At 39.0% G+C, this 20,892-nt stretch overlaps 1 protein-coding gene across 12 annotated transcripts in view; it reads right to left on the bottom strand.

Moving 5' to 3' along the window:
• S100pbp (S100P binding protein) overlaps positions 1-20,892 on the bottom strand; it is a 36,665-nt gene that overhangs the window by 5,284 nt on the left and 10,489 nt on the right. For 10 of the 12 annotated variants that reach the window (XM_050150675.1, XM_050150637.1, XM_050150646.1 and 7 more), the window contains 2 exons: positions 19,960-20,051; positions 1,420-1,504 (listed from right to left, as the gene is read on the bottom strand). In XM_050150675.1, the coding sequence (XP_050006632.1) occupies positions 1,420-1,504; positions 19,960-20,051 (177 nt within the window). Of the gene's footprint in view, positions 1-1,419; positions 1,505-9,335; positions 9,365-14,426; positions 14,455-19,959; positions 20,052-20,892 lie in introns of all 12 variants that reach the window. The other 2 variants (XR_007593352.1, XR_007593351.1) reach the window with 2 other exon arrangements.

Genomic DNA, 20,892 nt, shown 5'->3' with positions numbered 1-20,892 from the left:
TAGAACAGAGTAAGCAGTAACAGTATAGATGAGGTTGGTGAGCCCAGCAAAGCACACAGACATTCTTAGAGGACTGAGGATGGCCAGCTGGTTGGAAGCCAGTGGAAAGAGTGAAAAAGAAGGGAACTTAACTTGTGCTTTAAAAGAATCTCTCTGGCTTCCAAGGTAAGAACAGTAAGCAAGTAATGACACATAGGATACTTGTAAGAATCCAGGTAAAATGGTAAGATATGGTCAGCTTTGGGTGTATATGTAAAGTATATATGATTTCCTGATGCCCTAATATGGAAGGTGAGAAAAAAAATGTTACAGTAACACCAAGGCTTGAATGTTTTATGTTTTTGTTTCTTTAAAGACAGGATCTCACTATGTACACTTGGCTGGCCTGGAACTACGTAGACAGGAGTGACCTTGAATTCACAGAGATCTGCCTGCCTACCCAGCTTCAGTATCTGGGATCCTACTCTAGGTAGGGTAGTACACATCTTTAATCATAGCAGAGACCAATGGATCTCTGAGTTTGGGGCCAGTCTGATCTACAGAGCAAGTTACATAGCAAGTTCTAGGTCAGCCAGGGTTGTATACTGAGAGTCTGTCTCAAACAAACAAACAAATAAAATAAAATCTAGAGTTCTGTGTTTGTTTTGAGATAGGGTCTCCTTATGTCATCAGGTTAGCTTAGCTTCAAAATCATGATCCTTCTGTTTCTACTTGCTGGGTGGGAAGATTAATTACGAGCATGTACTATCACATGTAAACTAAACTAAAACCTGGGTTCTTGAGCTGGCAACATTGTTCAATGAGTATAGGCAACTGGTGCCACACTTATCTATCAACTTGTGTTCAACCCTAGAACCCACGTGGTAGAAGAGAGAACCACATAAGACTTAGGAAGCTGAGACTGGCCTGAATAGCAAGACCTTGTCATGTTGGAGGAGAAAAAGAGGAGGAAGAGGAGATGATTCCTGACTCTGGAGCCAGCAAGATGGCTCAGTGGGCAAAAGCACTTCCTGCAAAAACCCAACAACCTGAATTAAATCCCTGGAACTCATATAAAGGAAGAAGGAGAACTGACTCCACTACACATACCACACATGCAGGCTTTTCCCCCATACACACCACATGCACCACACATGCAGGCGTTCCCCATACACATCACATGCACACAGTAATAAGCTAGAAACCAGATTTTTGGAACCAGAAATTTTACTGATAACCATAGAATTGAAGTGAATCGATCATAATCATAGAGCTAGTTAGTTAAACATTGTGTGTGCATCTAGTACTAAAACCTGAACTTGGGTTCAATCCTTAGCTCATTCTAAGACCATGTTTCTTCTTCTGGAAATAAGCAACTCATATTTCCCTTGCAACCAAACTCCATCCTTCCCTCCTTTAGAAGGAAGGAGACCCACTTACCGTGTAGTGAGATCCGAAGGATGCTGCCAGTCTGGGTTCTGCATATGCACTTGATCCATTAGGGTATCTAGCTCTCCCAAGGGACCTGTGATAGAGGGATGAGTGCTTAGTAAGCAGCAGAGTGTACTATGTTCACCTCAATCAAAGCCAAGCACATGCTTCAGAGGAAAAGAAAGAGGCACTTGACCTTACAATACCCGCTATGACTATCACAAGCAACCAGCACAGAACTTCCTAAGTCAGACCGAGGGCACTGCTTTTGGAAAATGATAGGGAAACAACATGGCAACGATCATTTCCTACCACTTACCTATAAGGTAGGACACACTTCACAGGTACCTAAGAATGTGGCGGTGAGCAAGACATTATGTCTGTCCCTGCCCTCATTTAATGAGGGAGATAAGTAGTTTTTATAAGTGTTAAAAGGAGATATGCAAGCGGCTACTGAGATTGGGGTATGGGAACTAGGAGACTAGTCAGGGATGGAAAAGATGCATAGAAATTAGTAAGGGCAGTGGGGAAGAGACAGAAATCTTTAATTAATTAATAAAGAAATAAATAAATTAAAAAAAAAAGAAAAAGAAATTAGTAAGGTAACAGGCTGTAGGAGGCTTGTTTAAGAACAGTAACTAAGGGCTGGAGAGATGGCTCAGAGGTTAAGAGAACTAACTGCCGTTCCGGAGGTCCTGAGTTCAATTCCCAGCAACCACATGGTGGCTCACAATCGTCTGTAATGGGGTCTGGTGCCCTCTTCTGGCCTGCAGGCAGACACACAGACAGAATATTGTATACATAATAAATAAATATTTAAAAAAAGAATTAAAAAAAAAAAAGTTTGCCTGAAGATCAGAGTGCAACACTAAGCCAATAGAGGCCAGGGAGTGGTAATACGCACCTTTAATCCCAGGATTGAGGATACAGAGGTGATGGATCCCTGTGAGTTCAAGGCTACCCTGAGCTATACAAGATAGATCCAGAACAGATTCAGGGGGTGGTGATTCACACACCTTTAACCCCAGCACTGGAGAGATGGAGACTGGAGCAATATGACTCAGCAGAGAGGGAAGGATATAAAGGGGAAGAAAAAGGAACTCAGAGGAGTATGGAATTTGAGGAATTGTGGAACTGGATCTTGCCCTTTCGGGCTGAAGATTTGGTAGAGGTAAAAGGTCTCTATAGTGGCTGGCTGCTTTGCTTTTCTGACCTTCAGCTTGAACCCCAATATCTGTCTCTGGGTTTTTAATTATTCATACTGTATATGAGCTTATGGAGGCCTTCTCATTCAAACTACCACATAATTGTACAGAGGTTCTCTGAAATATAACTTCACTGCGTGGGTTTTTATCTGTAAGTTCTTGTTATTAAGATTTTATTAAAAATCATATGGAGATAAGTATTCTTAATATCACTTGAAAGATAAAAAATTACAGGTAAAAAAAGTAAACCTGTTTTAACTGTTTAATAACCCAATTCAACTTGTTCTTTGTTTTGTTTTTCAAAATAGGGCTTCTCTGTGCAAGTCCTAGCTGTCCTAGAACTTGCTTTGCAGACCAGGCTGCCCATGAACTCACCGAGATCCACTTGTCTCGGCCTCATAAGTGTGGGGATTCAAGGTGTATGCCACTACTGCCCAGCTTAAACTTATTCTTGTGTGACACCATGCTCTTGTCACTATGTGAAATGCTTTTTTTAAAAAATGTATTTTATGCTGGGTGGTGGCACTGGAAGTCATTGGCTTCCCTGAAACTGGAGTTATGGACAGTTTTTACCTACCATACTAGTACTCATACTAGAAACAAGACCCAGGTCTTCTACAAGAGCAATTAAGTACTAGTTGTAACAGGGCAAAAGTTCCTTCATCTTGTCTCAGCTGCAGCTGTCTTTGATTTAACCTGAAATTGACTCTGCCCCCTTTGCTACTCCCGAGCTCCCAACTGTGAAAAGCCCCATAGGAAAGCACCCAACCTGTTCTAGAAACTCAGGGTTGAAATGCCCCAGCTAATGGCATGTTTTGGCTTCTGTTAAACTGCTTGCTTTACTTCCTTTTGCAACTGCTGATCAGGACGTAGTCTTTCTGTGTTCTTTGCCTTTAAAAGCTCCCCATAAAATGCATTTAGGGATGCTCTACAAGAAGTGTTTCTCAGCTGGGTGGCAGCGGCACACACCTTTAATCCCAGCACTTGGGAGGCAGAAGCAGGTGGATCTCTGAGGTAGAGGCCATCCTGGTCTACAAGAGCTAGTTCCAGGATAGGCTCCAAAGATGTACAGAGAAACCCTGTCTTGAAAAGAAAAGAAAAAAAAAACAAAAACAAAAACAAAAAATCCAAACCAAACCAAAAACCAAGCAAAAAAAGAAGTGCTTCTCTCCAGACTGTCTCCAGCTGGTCCGATATAGAACATCAGTTCAGACTCTGGTCATGCCACCAACCCATCTCTCCAGCCTTGAAATGCTCGTAGTCTTAACCCTTGGGAAGGTGAGGCAGGAGGACCCACATGGGTTCAAGGCTACCCTGGGCGACAGAGGCCACACCTCAAAAATAAACAAAAACAAAAACCCAAAAATGAAAAATAAAGAAAACCAGTACCAGTAACACCACCACCACCACCACCACCCTGAAACCTGGGGCTGGAGAAGAGACTGCTCAGCGCTCGCTTTCTTGCAGAGGACCTGGGTTTGGTTCCCAGTATCCACATAGCTAACAGCTATTTGTCACTTGAGTTTCAGAGGATCTGACACCCTCTTATGCTTTCCACGGGCACCATGCATGCATGTGGTACAGACATATCCAGAGACAAAATACCCATGTACATAAAATCAAAATAAATCTTAAAGAAAAAAAACAAACCCCAAAACCTTAAACAAGCTAAAACTGCACAAAAACAGAAATAAAAATTAAACCCTAGTTTGTAAACAATTTCTCTAGACCAGCAGTTCTCAAATTTTAAGATGTATGTAATCAGATGGAGATTACAAAACAGAGTGCTGGTGGCTAACACCCCAGAGTTGTATAAGTCGGGGGTTTCTAACATTCTTAGTGCTGCTGATCCTGCTAAGAACTGCTTTTCTTTATAATTACCTTAAAAATGTTAAAATCGTCTTTATGTTATCATGTATATATAATATGTATGAAGTATATTAAAATACCTTTTCATAATTAAGAGCATTTTTAGGTATGGAAAACTGTAATTCACTAAGTATATCAATCACACTCCAGGGTCCACGCCCAGGACTACACAAAACAGACTTCTGTGGGGTTTTCTGTGTGCTTTTTGTTGTTATTTTTTTATCATATTAGTTTTTTTGTTTGTCTTGATTTTCATTTTTTTGTTTGGATTTGGGGAGGATTTTTTTTGAAAGAGAGAAAGAATATAAAGTTAGGTGGGGGACTGGGGGAAGGGAAAGTGTATGATCAAAATATACTGTATGAAAAACACCCTCAAAATTCTCAAAAATATATATATACATATATATGCACACACAATTGCTTCTACATCTTTAACCATTACCTAGAACAAGGTAATGAACACAAATTGAAACAGAGGTGAATCCTGTTCATTTCTGAGACAGCAAAAAGATTCTTTTCCTAGTTTTCAAACATATTCCTATAACCAATTATACAAATCTAAACGGAAAACTCAACTTCAATAGGTTGCGACGGGGGAATATTCCCTATCTTTGTGAAAAGTTGAACATTACTAATTATATCCACTCCTCTTTAGAAAGGAAAAACAATGAAAGCTATTTTCTGAGGCAGGCTCACCACTTTTGTTGTTTATTTGTTTGAGACAGGGCCTTACTATATAGCCCCAGCTAAACTAGAACTCCCTATGTAGACCAGATTGGCCTCAAATAAAGATCTGTCTGCCTCTGTGCCCAGAGTGCTGGGATCAAAGGCATGTGTTACCACACTATACCTGGATCGGATTATGTTTTTAAATACTGTATTGTGCAGAGCTGAACAACTGAGGCAGAATGTGCGATGCCAATGGCAGTGGGCCTGACAGGCAGTCCTATCCCAGCTGTTTAACCACATAAAGGTAAGTTCTGTCATCATCTGTCCCATGATCATGGCAGGCTGGTGTCCCTTGGCACCTTCTTCTATCTCAGACATGGAATTTGGGGTCAGGAGCTGATTGGCAGCATTGGGAGAAACCATGATGCAGAGTGGCAGCACTTTGGGGACATTCATGGCCATCGGAATAGGTATGCAATGCTAATCAAGACAGTAACTATGGCAGCTAACATTACCAAGTATGTATGTATCAGGTTCCCCACTAGATGTTTGACAAGTATCATCGAATTCTAACAATTGCTAAGAGACAAATGTCATGATCTGTGTCATTCACAAGAAAACTGGAGTTTGGAGAAGACAGTCAGCCATTATCTAGTATCTTAAGTGGTGAGCCAGGATTCAATCCCAGGTGAGGCTAATAATCCAAAACCTTCTTTCAGGTCATAACTTCAATCTCTTCCTCCAGATTTAGAGATGCTAACAAGAACTGGAACATTTAGATGTTCTCTTCTCTTCACAGCCTCTAACAGATGGGCTTTCTTGGACCAGCAGTCAGTATCATGATTTTATTTTTAAGTTGTGGCTAAAAGGTGGTGAAGATTGTCCTTTGTTCTGTGGCAAAATGAAACTCATTAAACAATAAAAACCCTCACACTTCAGTAGTTCGATGACTAATGTAAACCTTAACTTACAAAGCTGGTATTGGGGAAAATTCTATCTACTAAGTGGCCTTAAAATTTGAAAAGTGGAACTGCAAAGGCACTGGCTGCCCTTGCAGAGGACCTGAGTTCCATTCCCAGCACCTACATGGCAGCTCACAGTCATCTGCAACTTCAGTTCCACAGGATCCAATACCCTCTTCTGACGTCTGCTATCACCAGGCATATACCCAGTGCATGAACAAACATTTAGATAAAACACTCATACACATATAAAAAGAAATCTTTAAAAAAGATAGAAAATGAATTGTGGTATCAGAAGTGAAGAGAACAGATACGGGCACTGCTATTCAATTCTGGCAAGTCTTATACTTCACCATACTTTTGTACTGTATGACACACTACTCTAGTTAAGTACAGTACAAAACTAACGAACAAAATCTATCATTAGCTGGATCAATCTGATACAGTCCTTAGGAATGTGAGGTTAGTAGTGACAGGGTGGAGAGTGGGCTCGAGAAGAGAGCAGTCAGCTCAAAGTAGCAGAAGCACTTTTTTTTTTACTGTTTTTTTTTTAGACAGTATTTCTCTGTAGCTTTGGAGCCTGTCCTGGAACTAGCTCTTATAGACCAGGCTGACCTCGAACTCACAGAGATCCGCCTGCACCTGCCTCCTAAGTGCTGGGATTAAAGGCGTGCGCTATCACCACCCAGCAGAAGCACTCTTTCATCTTGATGACAGATGAAGAAAACCTGAATAGGAAACAATGGCCTGTTTCTGAGGGTGTCTTTAAGGGCAAGAAACTTGCCTGTGGTCCTTTTTTTTATGAGACTTAGCTATATGATTAAGAATCTATACTCCTCTCCCTGAACCCCAGGAAATTCTTATATGTCCATGTATCCATGGAGGTCAGCAGATAATGCTAGGTGACTTCCTTTATGATTTTTTTTTTTTGAGTTAAAATAGTTAAAATCTCTCACTGGACCTGGAGCTCACCAACTGGTTGGCCAGTGAGACTCTGGGCTGCTGCTGTCTCTGTCTCAGGGCTGAGACCTATTCATGCAAACATGCACAAAACATAAATAATAAAAAATTAAAAGAAACATGAGACTACTTTTCTCATTTAATTAAGCAAAATCACAAGAAAATCACCAAGTACTTTTAGGGACTACAGTTATACAGCTTGATGATACAGTGAGTGCTTAGTACATGGGAGACCGGAGGTCCTGGGGTTCAATCCTAGCATAGCATGCACGCACATGTACACACATGCACACATGAGCATATAATCACAAGAGTAGGGGGTAGTAAACTGTTTTTAACTTTTGAATTAAATGAAAATGAAAAGGTATCATAAGTTATGAGCTATGAGTGTTGTCGGGTATGGTGACACACAACTTTAATCCTCACACCTGGAAGGCAGAGGCAGGTGGATCTCTAGGAGTTCAATGCCAGCCTGGTTTGCATAGAGAGTTCCAGGCCAGCCAAGGCTATACAATGAGAGACCTGTTTCAAAACAAAAAGTAAAGAAAAAACAAAAGCCTCATAAAACTCAATAAAGAATTTTTGCTAAGCAGTACTTACAGAGAAAACTATAATTTCAAATGCTTAGATAAAATGGATTTGAAATCAACGATCTAAGCTTTTATATTAAAAAACTAGAAAGCAGCCGGGCGGTGATGGCACACGCCTTTAATCCCAGCACTCGGGAGGCAGAGGCAGGCGGATCTCTGTGAGTTCGAGGCCAGCTGGGCTACAAGAGCTAGTGCCAGGACAGACTCCAAAGTTACAGAGAAACCTTGCCTCGGAAAACAAACAAACAAAAAATAGAAAACAAGAGTGAATTCAACCAAAAGCATGGAAAGAAAAGACCAGCAAGCTGAGGTACTTGTCACCATGCCTGGTGACCTAAGTTAAATCCCTGGAACCTCACACAAGCAGAAAACTGACTCCAGCAAGCTGTCCTCTGTTTCAGCACATGCATGCATATGTGCACACCATACACAGAGACAAATTCCTTTAAGACATAAGTTAAAGCTAGTGAGCCAGGTATAGTGGCACACACCCAGCACTTGGGAGGCAGAAATAGGCAGATCTCTGTGAGTTTGAGGCCAGCCTGGTCTACATAGTTCCAAGGCATTCAGAGTTACAAATATTGAGAACCCTGCCTTGAAAACAAGCAAACAAACAAACAAATAAAAAACAAACAAACAAAATGAAGTAAGCATTACCACGATCAAGAAAACTAAAGACAATACTTGTAAAAAAAATAGCCCTCCACCCCACCCCGCCCTAGACAGGATTTTTCTATGTAGACCTGGCTATCCTGGAACTCACAGAGAGCTATCCTGGAACTCACAGAGACTGCCTGTTTTTACCACTTGAGAGCTGGGATTAAAGAGATGCCCCAACACCACCCAGCTAAAAATCCTTTTAAAAGGAGATGGCAGGATGGCTGTGCTTGCTGTGTATGCCTGATGACGTGAGTTCAAGCCCTAGAACCCACAAAAAAGGGGAAGAAGAGAAGCGAGTGCAAGTTGTCCTATGATCTCCACAAGCAAGCCATGTCAGACATTCCACTTAACATCGCTGTCTACCTCACACATACACAATTTTAACAATCCTTTAAAACAAGAATGAGCAAACTGAGTAAAGGCGATTTAAGACTAAGAAAGTTTATGGAAGTTGGATTAACAGTATAGAGGCTAGGAGTTTTGCCTAGCAAGTGCAAGACCTTGAACTCAGTTTCTTTGACCACAAAACTCAATCAATAAATATAAGGTAATATAATACAGAATAAAAGAAAAATACTATTAGGGTATTTGTAAATGCTGTAAGTAAATGCAAAAAATGCATTTAACAAAATTTGCTAGTTGTTCATGATAAAAATTATCACTTATAATCAGAAGGATATTCCCTAACCAAGTAGGAGCGTCTATGATAATCTGTATTATCTATAATAAACCTATATCAAATTTAATGTGCTAGAGGCCACCGGCAGTACAGTAAGGCAAGAGAAATATAAGGCTTATAAATTAAAAAGAAATTAACTTCCTTTATTTACAAATATTATAACAGCAAATTCTAAAGTAAATATTAGGAAGTTCCCAAAAGTAACAGGAAAATTTAGCATAATTTACATGATATAGCCAAAATATATTAAAAAAAAATCAGTGTGACCAAATAGATATTGAAAAAATTGAAATATCATTTAACACAGCATAAATAAGCATTAAATACTTACAAATGAACTTAACAAAATGTGTACAAGACCTGTAATATAAAAGCCAAAACATTGTTGAGAGAAATTTATAAATACATTAATAAATGAAGAAATATATCACAGATGTTCATAGATGGAAGCTGAGGAGGATCAGCAGTTCAGGTCACCTCCAAATACATGAGTTCAAGGTCAGCCTGGGGTATAGGCCTATCCTGTCTCAAAAAACAGCCAGGTATGGTGGTGTACACTTTAGTTCCAGCACTTGGGAGGCAGAGGCAGGTGAACCTGAGTTCGAGGCCAGCTGGTCTACAGAGTGAGTTACAGGACAGTCAGTACTATACAGAGAAACTCAATACCAAACCAACTGAACAAAAAAAAAAAAAAAAAAAAAAAAAAAAAAAAAAAAAAAANAAACAAAAAAAAAAAAAAAAAAAAAAAAAAAAAAAAAAAAAAAAAAAAAAAAAAAAAAAAAAAAAAAAAAAAAAAGTAAAAATATATTTGCTAACAACAGAGCTATCTGTATAGACTTGTTAAATAGCCTAGGCATGGTGGCACATGCATACATAGGCAGGCAGATCTCTATAGGCCTAGTCTACATGAGCCTATCTTTTAAAACAAAACAAAAACACCTGCTACAGAGTGGGGAAAAGAGAACCTGAGTTTGAACCCCCAGCAACTAAGCTGGGATCAGGGGTGGTAGTGCATGCCTTTAATACCAGCATCTGGGAGGCAGAGGCAGGCAGATCTCCGAATGTAAGACCTGCCTAGTCTACATTTAGCAATCCAGGACAGCCAGGGCTAAACAGAGAAACCCTATCTTGAAAAACAAAAACAAACAAAGGGTGTGTTTGTGTGTGTGGTTACACGAACCTACAACCACAGAGCTAGAGGCAGGGACAGATCTAGAGAGCTAGTTCAGCTAGCCTAACCTAACCTAGGGGCTTTAATTAGGTAAGAGACCAAAGTAAGATAGAGGAAGTAAGGCAAAGGATGATTAAAGGAGATCAGCAGTCTTCCTCAGGCCTCTGCAGAGGTACACACACACACACACACACACACACACACACACTCAAAGAAAATTTTTCATTTTATTATTACTTTTGAGATATAGTCTTTTTACATATCCCCAGCTATCCAGGAACTCACTATGTAAACCAGGATAGCTTCAATCTACAGAGATCCATCGGCCTTTGCCTCCCTGGTGCTGGGATTAACTGTGTGTCACCACACACAGTTCCTTACTGAAATCTACCTAAAAACCTAGTAAGTGAGTTTTAATTAATATATAAGAATCAAATGAATTTTTATATACTACCACAGAACAGATAGGAATACACAAAGAAACCCTGTCTCAAAAACAGACAAAAAAAGTTCAAGGCCAGTCTGGGCTACACAAAAGCTTGAAGACACTGAGGGTTAGAAAATACTACTGAAAAATAATTAAAGATTTGAATAAGTAAGGATCAAAAAATTCAAGATACTCATTCTTGCTTAGTTTTATCCAATTTTCTTTTTTTTGGGGGGGGGGGGGGGGGGGGGGGGGTTGAGACAGGGTTTCTCTGTGTAGCCCTGGCTGTCCTAGAACTCGCTCTGTAGACTGGGCAGGCCTAGAACTCACTGAGATTTGCCTGCCTCTGCCTCCCAAATATAGGGATTAAAAGTGTGTGTCACCATTGCCCAGCAATTTCACCCAATTTCTATAAATACGATGCAATTTAAATAAAATCCCAGGAGACTTTTTAAATAAATTGATAGGCTGATTCTAAAATGTATACATCTGGGGGTTGGAATAATGGCTCAGTGGTTAAGAGCACTGGCTGTTCTTACAGAGATCCTGGGTTCAATTCCCAGCACCCCTATGGCAGCTCACAACCATCTGTAACTCCAGTCTTAGGGAATCTAATGCCCTCTTCTGGCTCCTATGATACTGCCCACACACAGTGCACAGACATATACACAGGCAAAACACCCCTACACATAATAAAATAAAAATTAAACATAAAATCTATGCATTAAAACAAAGAAAATATAATAGCCAAAATAACTACAAAGTAAAATTAATGGAACATACTAGACTTTTTTTTGTTTTTCAACAAAGGTGCAAAAGGTAAATCAGTCAAAAATGAGTAGTCCTCACAATAAACAGTAAAGAAGCAACTAAAATTCCATCCACAAAAATAATACAAATTTAAAAAAGGAGGAGGAGGGGCTGACAAGATGGCTTGGAGGTGTTTGATCTCTGAGACAGACATGGTGAAGGGAGAATTGATTCCTGCAAGCTGTCCTCTGATTTTCACATCCATACCACGTACACATACACTCACACAAAATAATAAATGTAACTTTCAAAAATGAAAAGATAAAGGAAAAAGCAACAAGAAGCAACTTTGGTTTCTATCTTCTACTATGTACAAAGTAATTTCAGATGGATAACAGAACAGATCTGACTCTAACAGCTAACATTCAAACATATTTGAGCCAGGCAAAGATTTCTTAGCACACAAAAATATAGAATTCATAAAATGAGAAGCTAGAAACAATAACAAAAATTAGATAAATGGTATGGAGATTCTTCAAAACATATAAAAATGAAACTAACCTTTGATATACTTTAGATAAGTTTATATTATGTATCACAAAGAGCTAAGCATGGCAGCTCATATGTGTAATCCCATTCAGGAAGAAGCAAAATTTAGAAGGAAAATCACAAATTTTAGGCTGGCCTGGGCTATACAGTAAGTTTCAAGCCAGTCTGGGTTACAGAGTGACACCCCCATCACCCTCCAGACAAAACAAGGCTGTCCAGGAACTACCACCACCTAGAGAGAACCTATCTTAAACAAACAGACTACAAACAACCCAGAAATTCTCAAATGGAGATAACTTACAGACCCATTTTTATAGCAGCACTATTCCCATCACCCAGGCCAACTAGCTGCATACATACACAACACAATAGGTTAAAAAGGGTGTCTGTCACATGCCATAAATGAGTCATGGATATATTAAATGAAAAAAGCCACTCCTAAGAAAACAAAGTCTAGGGCTGGAGAGATGGCTCAGAGGGTAAGAGCACTGGCTGCTCTTCCATGGGCTCTGAGTTCAATTCCCAGCAACCACATGGTGGCTCACAACCATATATAATGGGATCTGATGTCCTCTTCTGGCATAAAAGTCTACACAGAGCATTCATATACATAAAATACATAAATCTAAAAAAAAGGAGAATCACATGACTAAATGACTCATGTGACACTTACAAATGGGTTAATATAGTGGGCTAATATAGTAAATTTTATACTTTTGAACAGTAATTAAAAAATAAAAAAGAAGCCGGGCAATGGTGGTGCACGCCTTTAATCCCAGCACTTGGGAGGCAGAGGCAGGCAAATCTCAGTGAGTTTGAGGTCAGCCTGGTCTACAAAGTGAGCCTGGACAGTTACACAGAGAAACCCTGCCTCAAAAACCAACAAATAAACAAACGAATGAATAACTAAATACATATTAATGGTGGTATGAGAATAGAAGCCAGTCTGAAGGAAATCCCAGTGGTCAAATTTGAGATAAACTGAGCATCAAAAAGAATAGGAGCTGGGGCTGGAAAGATGGCTCTCCAGTTAAGAGCAACTGCTGCTCATGTAGAGGACCTGGGTTCAATTCTCAGCACCCATATGGTAGCTCACAACCATCCATAATTCCAGTTCCAAGGGATCCAACCTTCTCTTTTGGTGTCTAAGTACCAGGCACACACACAATGCACAAAAATACACAAAAGCAAAGCAATTGTACATATAATTAATTTTTAAAAAAGAATAGAACTATAAATAATTACAACTTTAAAAATCCATTAGGGCTGAAATACAGCTCACTGGGAAAAGAGGTATTTAAAACATGCAAGCACTTAGGATGGAGTTGTAGGTAGATATGATTGCCTACATGCATAAAATTGTCAAATTAAAAATATTCTAAAAACGAATAAAGATTATATTGAGGTGGAGGTAGGCACTCTCTATGTTGTAGTGTAAGGTAATTCAGATGGAGATCATCAATGAATTCTTAAAACATTAGGTAAAGTAAGTTGCTGGGGAATAGGATATTCGTAAGATACTAAGACATCACCCCATAAATAACAGTAATTAGATGGTAAAAATGTACCTTACAATGAAAAAGTTTATGTCCATGAACATCTTAACAAACTCGGCAACGTTAGTTTAGCAGACTGTCCCTGTGTCACATATGCCTCCAAGGTTTACAGAACACAAACACTAAGACCCTCTAACCGTGGTATGCCCAGAATGCTTAATCTGAACCTAATTCTGCTTCTAGTTTACAGAAACACAGGATATGAATATCAAACTAAATGGCACTACAGAAACAATCAGGGGGCTGAAAAGATGACTCAGTGGTTAAGAGCACCGACTGCTCTTCCAGAGGACCAGGGTTCAATTCCTAGCAGCCACAGGGCAGCTCAGAACTGTCTGTATGCAACTCCAGTTGCAGGGGACCCAATACCCTCACAGAGACATACAAGTAGGCAAAGTACTAAACTCAAAAAAAGAAAGAAAGGAAGGAAGGAAGGAAGGAAGGAAGGAAGGAAGGAAGGAAGGAAGGAAGGAAGGAAGGAAGAAAGAAAGAGAAAGAAAGAGAAAAAAAAGGAAAGAAGGAAGAAAAAATAGTCAAAGTTTAGAATATGGACGTACCTCTGAAAGAAGTGACTTACATTAAAAGAGATTGAGACAATAACTAAAGATGTGAACCTTCATCAGATTCTGCCTTAAGTTACATTTGAAACACTTATGAAAATTGGAATATGGACTAAATATCAGATGATCTTAAGAAGTAATATTTAAGCCAGGCAGTGGTGTGCACGCCTTTAACCCAGCACTCAGGAGGGAGAACCAGGCAGGTCTCTATGAGTTCCAGGACAGCCAGGACTACACAGAGAAACCCGTCTCAAAAAAACAAAAATAATCAATAAATATAAAAATCTAACTTTATTAATTGAAACATTAAGTTTATCTATCATTATCAATGGCAATAAAAAATTTCAGTTTCTGATCAGGACAACTGGTAACATATAACAAGAGTTTTTAAAATGTTTATATACTTTACCTAGTAATTCCACTTCTAGGCATTCATCCTATAGAAATAAGAGTTGTACATAAACATTTATTGACTGAATGTTAACTACAACATTATTAATGAAAATACATATAACCTAATATTCAAAGACAGAATATTTTGTAATTAATACAGAATTTATTCTGATATTTGAGACAGGATTTCATCTAACACAGGCTGCCCTCAAACACTATTTTTTAAAAACTATGTTTTTAATGGGGAAAGGGTGGCACTCAAACACAAAGTAAAGCTTTTTTTTCTTCTACCACGTGGATTCTGCAAATCAAACTCAAGTCATCAAGTTCAGCTGACACAGACTTTTCTCACTGGGCCTCTTCACTGGCTCAGTGTTACTGCTTTATTTGGAGACAGGATATCTCATTCTGTTGTCCAGGCTCCTAAATGCTGGAATTACAGGTATGTGCCACCACCTGCTCTTGACTATATATCTTTATTTACTTACTCATTTTTTATTTTACTTATTATTTAAAGACTTATTTTTATTTTATGTCTGTTTTCCTACAGAGGTCCTCAATCCATGAGTTGCAATCCTTTCATAGATCCTAAGATCACTAGGAAACACAGATATTTACATTATGATTCATAACAGTAGCAAAATTACAGTTATGAAGTAGCAACAAAAATAATTTTATGGTTGGGGATCACCATAGCATGAGGAACTGTACTAAAGGGTCACAGCATTAGGAAGTCTGAGAACCACTACATATATGTACACTAGATGCATTCCTGGTGCTAGCAAAAGCCAGTAGACAGCACTGGATCCCTGAACTGGAGTTACAAAAGATTGTGAGCTGCCAAGTGGGTATTGGGCATTAAACCTGGTCTTCAACAAAATAAGTTAAGTATACTTAATAACTGAGCCATCTCTTAAGATGTTTGTTTGTTTTGATGTGTTGAGACAGAAGGTTTCTCTGTATAGCTCTGGCTGTCCTAGAAATCACTCTGTAAACCAGGCTGCCCTCAAAATGAAAGATCCACTTGCCTCTGCCTCCCAAGCGCTGGGATTAAAGGTGTGCACTGTCACTGCCTGGCAAGACCCTTGTGTTTAAATTACTGGATATGTGTGTGATATGTGTAGGTGCATGACCCATGACACATCAGTGGAGGTCAGCAGACTTTGATGGAGTCAGTTATCTCCTTCTACTTTGACACGACTCTAGGGATTAAACTCAGACCACCATGCTGATGCAGCAAGCACCTTTACTCACTGAGCTATCTAACTGGCCCTTGGCTAAAAAGATTAATGTGTAAATCAGACATTGTGATGTACCCATGTTATCCCAGCACTAGAGGATTATAAACTGGAAGATTAAGGACAGCCTGGGCAATACAGCAACATCTTGCCTCAAAATAAAATAAAATATAGAATAACTAACATGGAAGATTCCTTAAATAAATTGAGTACAGCTGGATAGTGGTGTACTAAAGATGCACACCTTTAATCCCAGCACTTGGGAGCTTGGGAGGCAGAGGCAGGTGGATCTCTCAGTTTGAGGCCAGCCTGGCCTACAGAGTTGAGTTCCAGGACAGTCAGGACTACAATAAACAAACAAACAAACAAACAAATAAATCCACAAAAAAGGGGAGGGGAAGCAATTTACGAATTAAGATAGTCCCTTTATAGGCTCTACTTTACTGTCCTCATTTGTAATACGGAATACAAAATTCTCAAAACTTCAGTGGCTAGGTATAGTGGTTTGAATGAGAATGGCCCCTACAGATCTGTGTGTTTGAATGCTTGACTTTCAGCCAGAGATAACCAGTAAGAAAGACTCATTGTCTAAAAAGTTCAAACTCATCTTCGGCTACAAAGTGGTAAGAGGCCAGCCTGGCATAGATGAAGCTCCATCTCAAAGAATCTCCAAAAAGCCTAAGATGGTGCATATGTACACTGAATACTGTATAAGGAAAGAGACATAAAAATGTAGTACTAGGCTAGGGAGATGGCTCACTAGGTAAAGTGATTGGTGTAGAAGCATAAGGACCTGAATTTGGATCGCTAATACCCATGCAAAAAGAGCTGAGAAAGACAGTAAATGTCTGTAACTCCAACATTGGCGAGACAGAAAAGTGGATCCCAAGGCTTTGCTGGCCAGCCAGTCTAACTAAAATGGCTGTCAGCTCCATGTTCAGTGAAAGAGCCTGTCTAGAAATGAATGAAAAGGAAGACATCAGATCATCAATTCCTAGGCTCCATATGCATATGTATGTGTGTGTGCACACACACACACAAGCACAGGAAAAAACTAAGGACTGGTGAAATGGTTTGGTGGGTGAAGGCACTTACTTAATCATCATTTATATAACAATTTATATATCTATATACAAATCCAGTTTACTTGGGAATTCAAAGCCCTGGAACCCATATTAAGGTGAAAGGAAAGAACTGACTCAAAAAAGCTGCCATTTGCCCAACACATGTATATAAACCCACATATCATGAACACCCACACAACAGTAATGAATACAATTTAAAAGCAATAACAACAAACTTTAATACCATTACTGAAAGGAAGACAGAAATATCAGAGACCCAAGAAAATTTTAGAATAACTATATGGGAAAATATTATTAGATGCCAAAAAAGAATTTCCTAAAAGTCAGTTTTTAAAAATCTCATTACAGAACTTTTTCAGTATATACAAAAGTTAAACAGGGGGTGGGGGATAACTTATATACTCCTATGTACTCATAACTCAGTGTAATGGGAAATTTAGAAGAGTCACTGATTCTGGTTTAAACATCAGAACAAAGTCATTGTTTTTAGGTGTACTTAGGCTTTGAAAAAAATCATTTGAGCTGGGCTGTGGTGGCACACACCTTTAATCCCAGCACTCAGGAGGCAGAGGCAGGCTGATCTCTGTGAGTTCGAGGTCAGCCTGGTCTACAAGAGCTAGTTCCAGGACAGGCTCCAAAGCTACAGAGAAACCCTGTCTCAGGAAAAAAAAAAAAAAAAAAGAGCACACCCAATGATATAGTTCAAAATTATGAATTTTGCTCTTCCAGTTCATTTACTATGAAAATTAAGCATTCATTTAAGCATTAATTAGATGATCAGGAAAAGAGAACATCCTCCATATATGAATACTAATACCTCCAGCAATTTAAGCAGTGTTGGCTTAGTATGTTATGCCATGGCTGTGATTGTTTCTGCACTAGAAGTAGGGTTTAATTGTTTTCTCCTATGAAGGGACCGCTGACACTGAGCTACTCCTGATACAAGGGGGGAAAAACATTTCCCATAAAGGAACTTTTAATATTGAGTTATTCACACTACGAAGAAAAAACAAAAAACACTTAAAACAAAAACCAAACAAGAAAATTCTAAGTTCTGGGTCAGCTGTGCTGGCTCATGCTGCAGCAGCAGAGCCCCACCTATCACTCCTTGGAACTCAGATGTTGCCTCCTACACTGGTGGAGCCCTCCTCATGTTGCAAGCTTAGAGAGAGGAGGCTATACCATTAAAGACTTGGTCTTTCTGTAACTTAAATCCCAATGTTCTAGAGCCACTGCGGGATGAAAAGTCAGAAAAGGCTGGGTCAAATGTAGAAAATACACTTGTATTTGCACAAACTAAACTACATTACTCTCACTTTGCAAACAGGTTCTTGGTGGCTCAAGTTCCATCTAGTCAACAGCAATGCTAGGATATATCCAGAAGTCGCACCAGTGGGATGGCTCATCAGGTGAAGGCACTTGCTGCTATGCCTAATGACCTGAGGTCAATATTTGGGACCCACATGGTAGAGAAAACTGACTCCTACAAGTTGTCCTTCATACACGCATTGTGGCTGCACACCCCCATCTACATGCACACATATGTACAAAAGAGATCAAATGTAATAAAAAATAAATAAAAATAAGCCTAGACTTTTGTTTTTTCGGCCACTGAAGTGTTGCTTTCTCATTGCATCTCTAGCTAGTCTTTGCAAACATGGCATAAATTGTAATTTTGAAGAGGGACTGCTGCATGAGAAAGATGCTAAAATGTGAGCAACTGCACATACCTCAAATGAAAAAGGAAACTATAACTAGATTACCAGTGCCCATTCCTAAGTCATAGAAGAAGGAGAAAAATAACAACTAGGGTTTTTGTTTGTTTGTTTTTTTAACAAGCTTGAAGATGCACAAATTTCTCTAAGGCCTGCCCTCTGACGATATGGGTAGGAAAATATCTTTATTTCCAACAGACCTAACAGTTCCAACAAAAAAATTTCACAAGCAGATAACTAAGAAATGAACACCAGTGATATCGAATTGCTTCATAAAATCTTGAGTAAAAAAAGAAAGGAACTTGTTTTTTAATGATTTCTCCTGACGGATGTCAGCATTCTACCTTTCATGTGTAGCCTTAAAAACAGAAATTACTAATCAAGGTCTTTTCAAGAGAAAGAAGACTCCTCTCTGCAGAACATCCTCCAAATCTCTCACAGAACAGATCTGGAGTCCGAGGATAGCTTACGCCTTTTCTATGGAACACACCTAGAACATCTTTCTTAATTATCTCCATTCTTCCCAAACACAAATCCCTCCTCGTTTCTACATTACTTTAAGTGTATTTCTTTAGAAAAATAATCATTTCGTTAGTGCAATGATCTTCTCTAGTCTAAGAATTCCCAGCAGGTCAAGCAAGACCCACTGCTATTCTTCCTAATCTTCAAACTTAATACTTGTAGAAGCATTCCACAAAAGTCTGTTGAACAAGGAAAGAAGCTAAACATTTCAAAAGACAGAGTGACCTCTATGGGAAGAATTCTTTTATCAGTATAAAGCCTCCTAATATCCCATGCCTTCAATTCTGCTCCTTTCTCTTTAGGAATTTCCCATTAACCCTAGGTCAAACTGAATAAAACAGTATAGTATCCTGAGGGCTGGAGAAAGAATTTCTCCACTTTGGCTTGCAACAGCTTCAGATGAAGTACCTGGAGATTATCTTGAAGGATCTAGGAAATAGTTCAGAATTATTTCAAGAGCTTGTACTGAGAAGCTGTGACACAGGATGAGGCTTTAAATGCTCAGGTAACAGAGAAAATAATTCCACATTTTAAAGTCACAAAACTAGATGGGAGGCGGAGGCACATGCCTTTAATCCCAGCACTCAGGAAGCAGAGGCACGTGGATCTCTTCGTTTGAAGCCAGCATGATCTACAAGAGCTAGTTTCCAGGAGAGGCTCCAAAACTATGAAGAAATCCTGTCTCAAAAGAACCAAAAGAAAAAAGAAAAAGTCCCCAAACAATAATTAGTAAAGAACATCACTTCATCTACTTCTACTAGTTAGCAGAGAAAATAATGACAACCTCCAGTTTAAAAAAAGCATTAAGATCTGTGTTATAGCCCTCAACTATAAGGGAGAAACTTGTTGGCCTTTGCACAATTATTTACTTAAATAAACCTTAGAAGTAAATTCTGGGATAAAGATTTCTTCTTCATAATTTAAGAAAATTCAAAACATTCATGGAAAGAAAATACATGTTTTATAAGCCATTCATTGGTTATCATTACCTTGGTTGGATTCCCCTGGGTCTTCTATATGAGCAATGACTTTGCTGAGATAAATGTCCTTCTTTTTTTCTAGATCTGACTGTGAAAACATCCTTGAAAAAAGCAAACCAGGTGGAAAAGTAGTCCATTAGAGCCATGAGCACAGTGCTTTGTAAAAATGTCACAAACTGATGATAGTCAACCAACTTCCAGAGGCAATGTGAGTCAGTACAAAAGTGAAATCAAGTGTAGAATTTAGAAGTAAAGTAAGAAAAGAAATGTAACTCCTGATAACAAAGACTATCAGAAGGTAAAAATAAAGTATCTCATAGGGAGAGAAAGCATTTGTTGAGTAATTCAAGTTTGGCCACACAGAAAAAGTTGAAGAAGATTAAGGCAATCATGGTCCTAGCAAGAGCAATTTCTGGTCCTCGCTCATATTGACAGCTCTGTTTGAAAAGAATCAGTAGATGAAAATATTGAAACTGTAAATTTATTAGTGTTCCAAGTGGCTTGGTTTATGTGTTTTGGTATAATTTCACTCTTAAATTCACAAAGTGGGGCTGGAGAGATGGTTTAGCAGTTAACCATGCTGGCTGCTCTTCTAAAGAATCTGTTTAATTCCTGCTACCCACAAAGCAACTCACAACTGTAGCCCCAGTTCCAGAGGATCTGACACCCTCTTCTGGCTTCTTGTGGGCACTGTACACACATGGTATACAAATATACACAGAAGTAAAACACCTATACACAAAAGATAAAATCTTGCCAGGCAATGGTATCACAGGCCTTTAATCCCAGCACTTGAAGGCAGAGACAGGCAGATCTAAGTGAGTTCAAGGCCAGCCTGATCAACAAAGCAAGTACCAGGACAGCCAAGAATGCTACACAGAGAAATACTGTCTTGAAAAAACAAAAAACAAAAAAAAAAAAAAAAAGACTGGAAAAAATTAA

This window comes from Alexandromys fortis, unplaced genomic scaffold, assembly GCF_014885135.2.
Source record: "Alexandromys fortis isolate MF-2015 unplaced genomic scaffold, M_Fortis_MF-2015_v1.1 scaffold_26, whole genome shotgun sequence".
NCBI classification, from domain to species: Eukaryota; Metazoa; Chordata; class Mammalia; order Rodentia; family Cricetidae; genus Alexandromys; species Alexandromys fortis.
The sequence above is the reverse complement of the archived record's forward strand: the minus strand, read 5'-3'. Positions and strand labels throughout refer to the sequence as shown.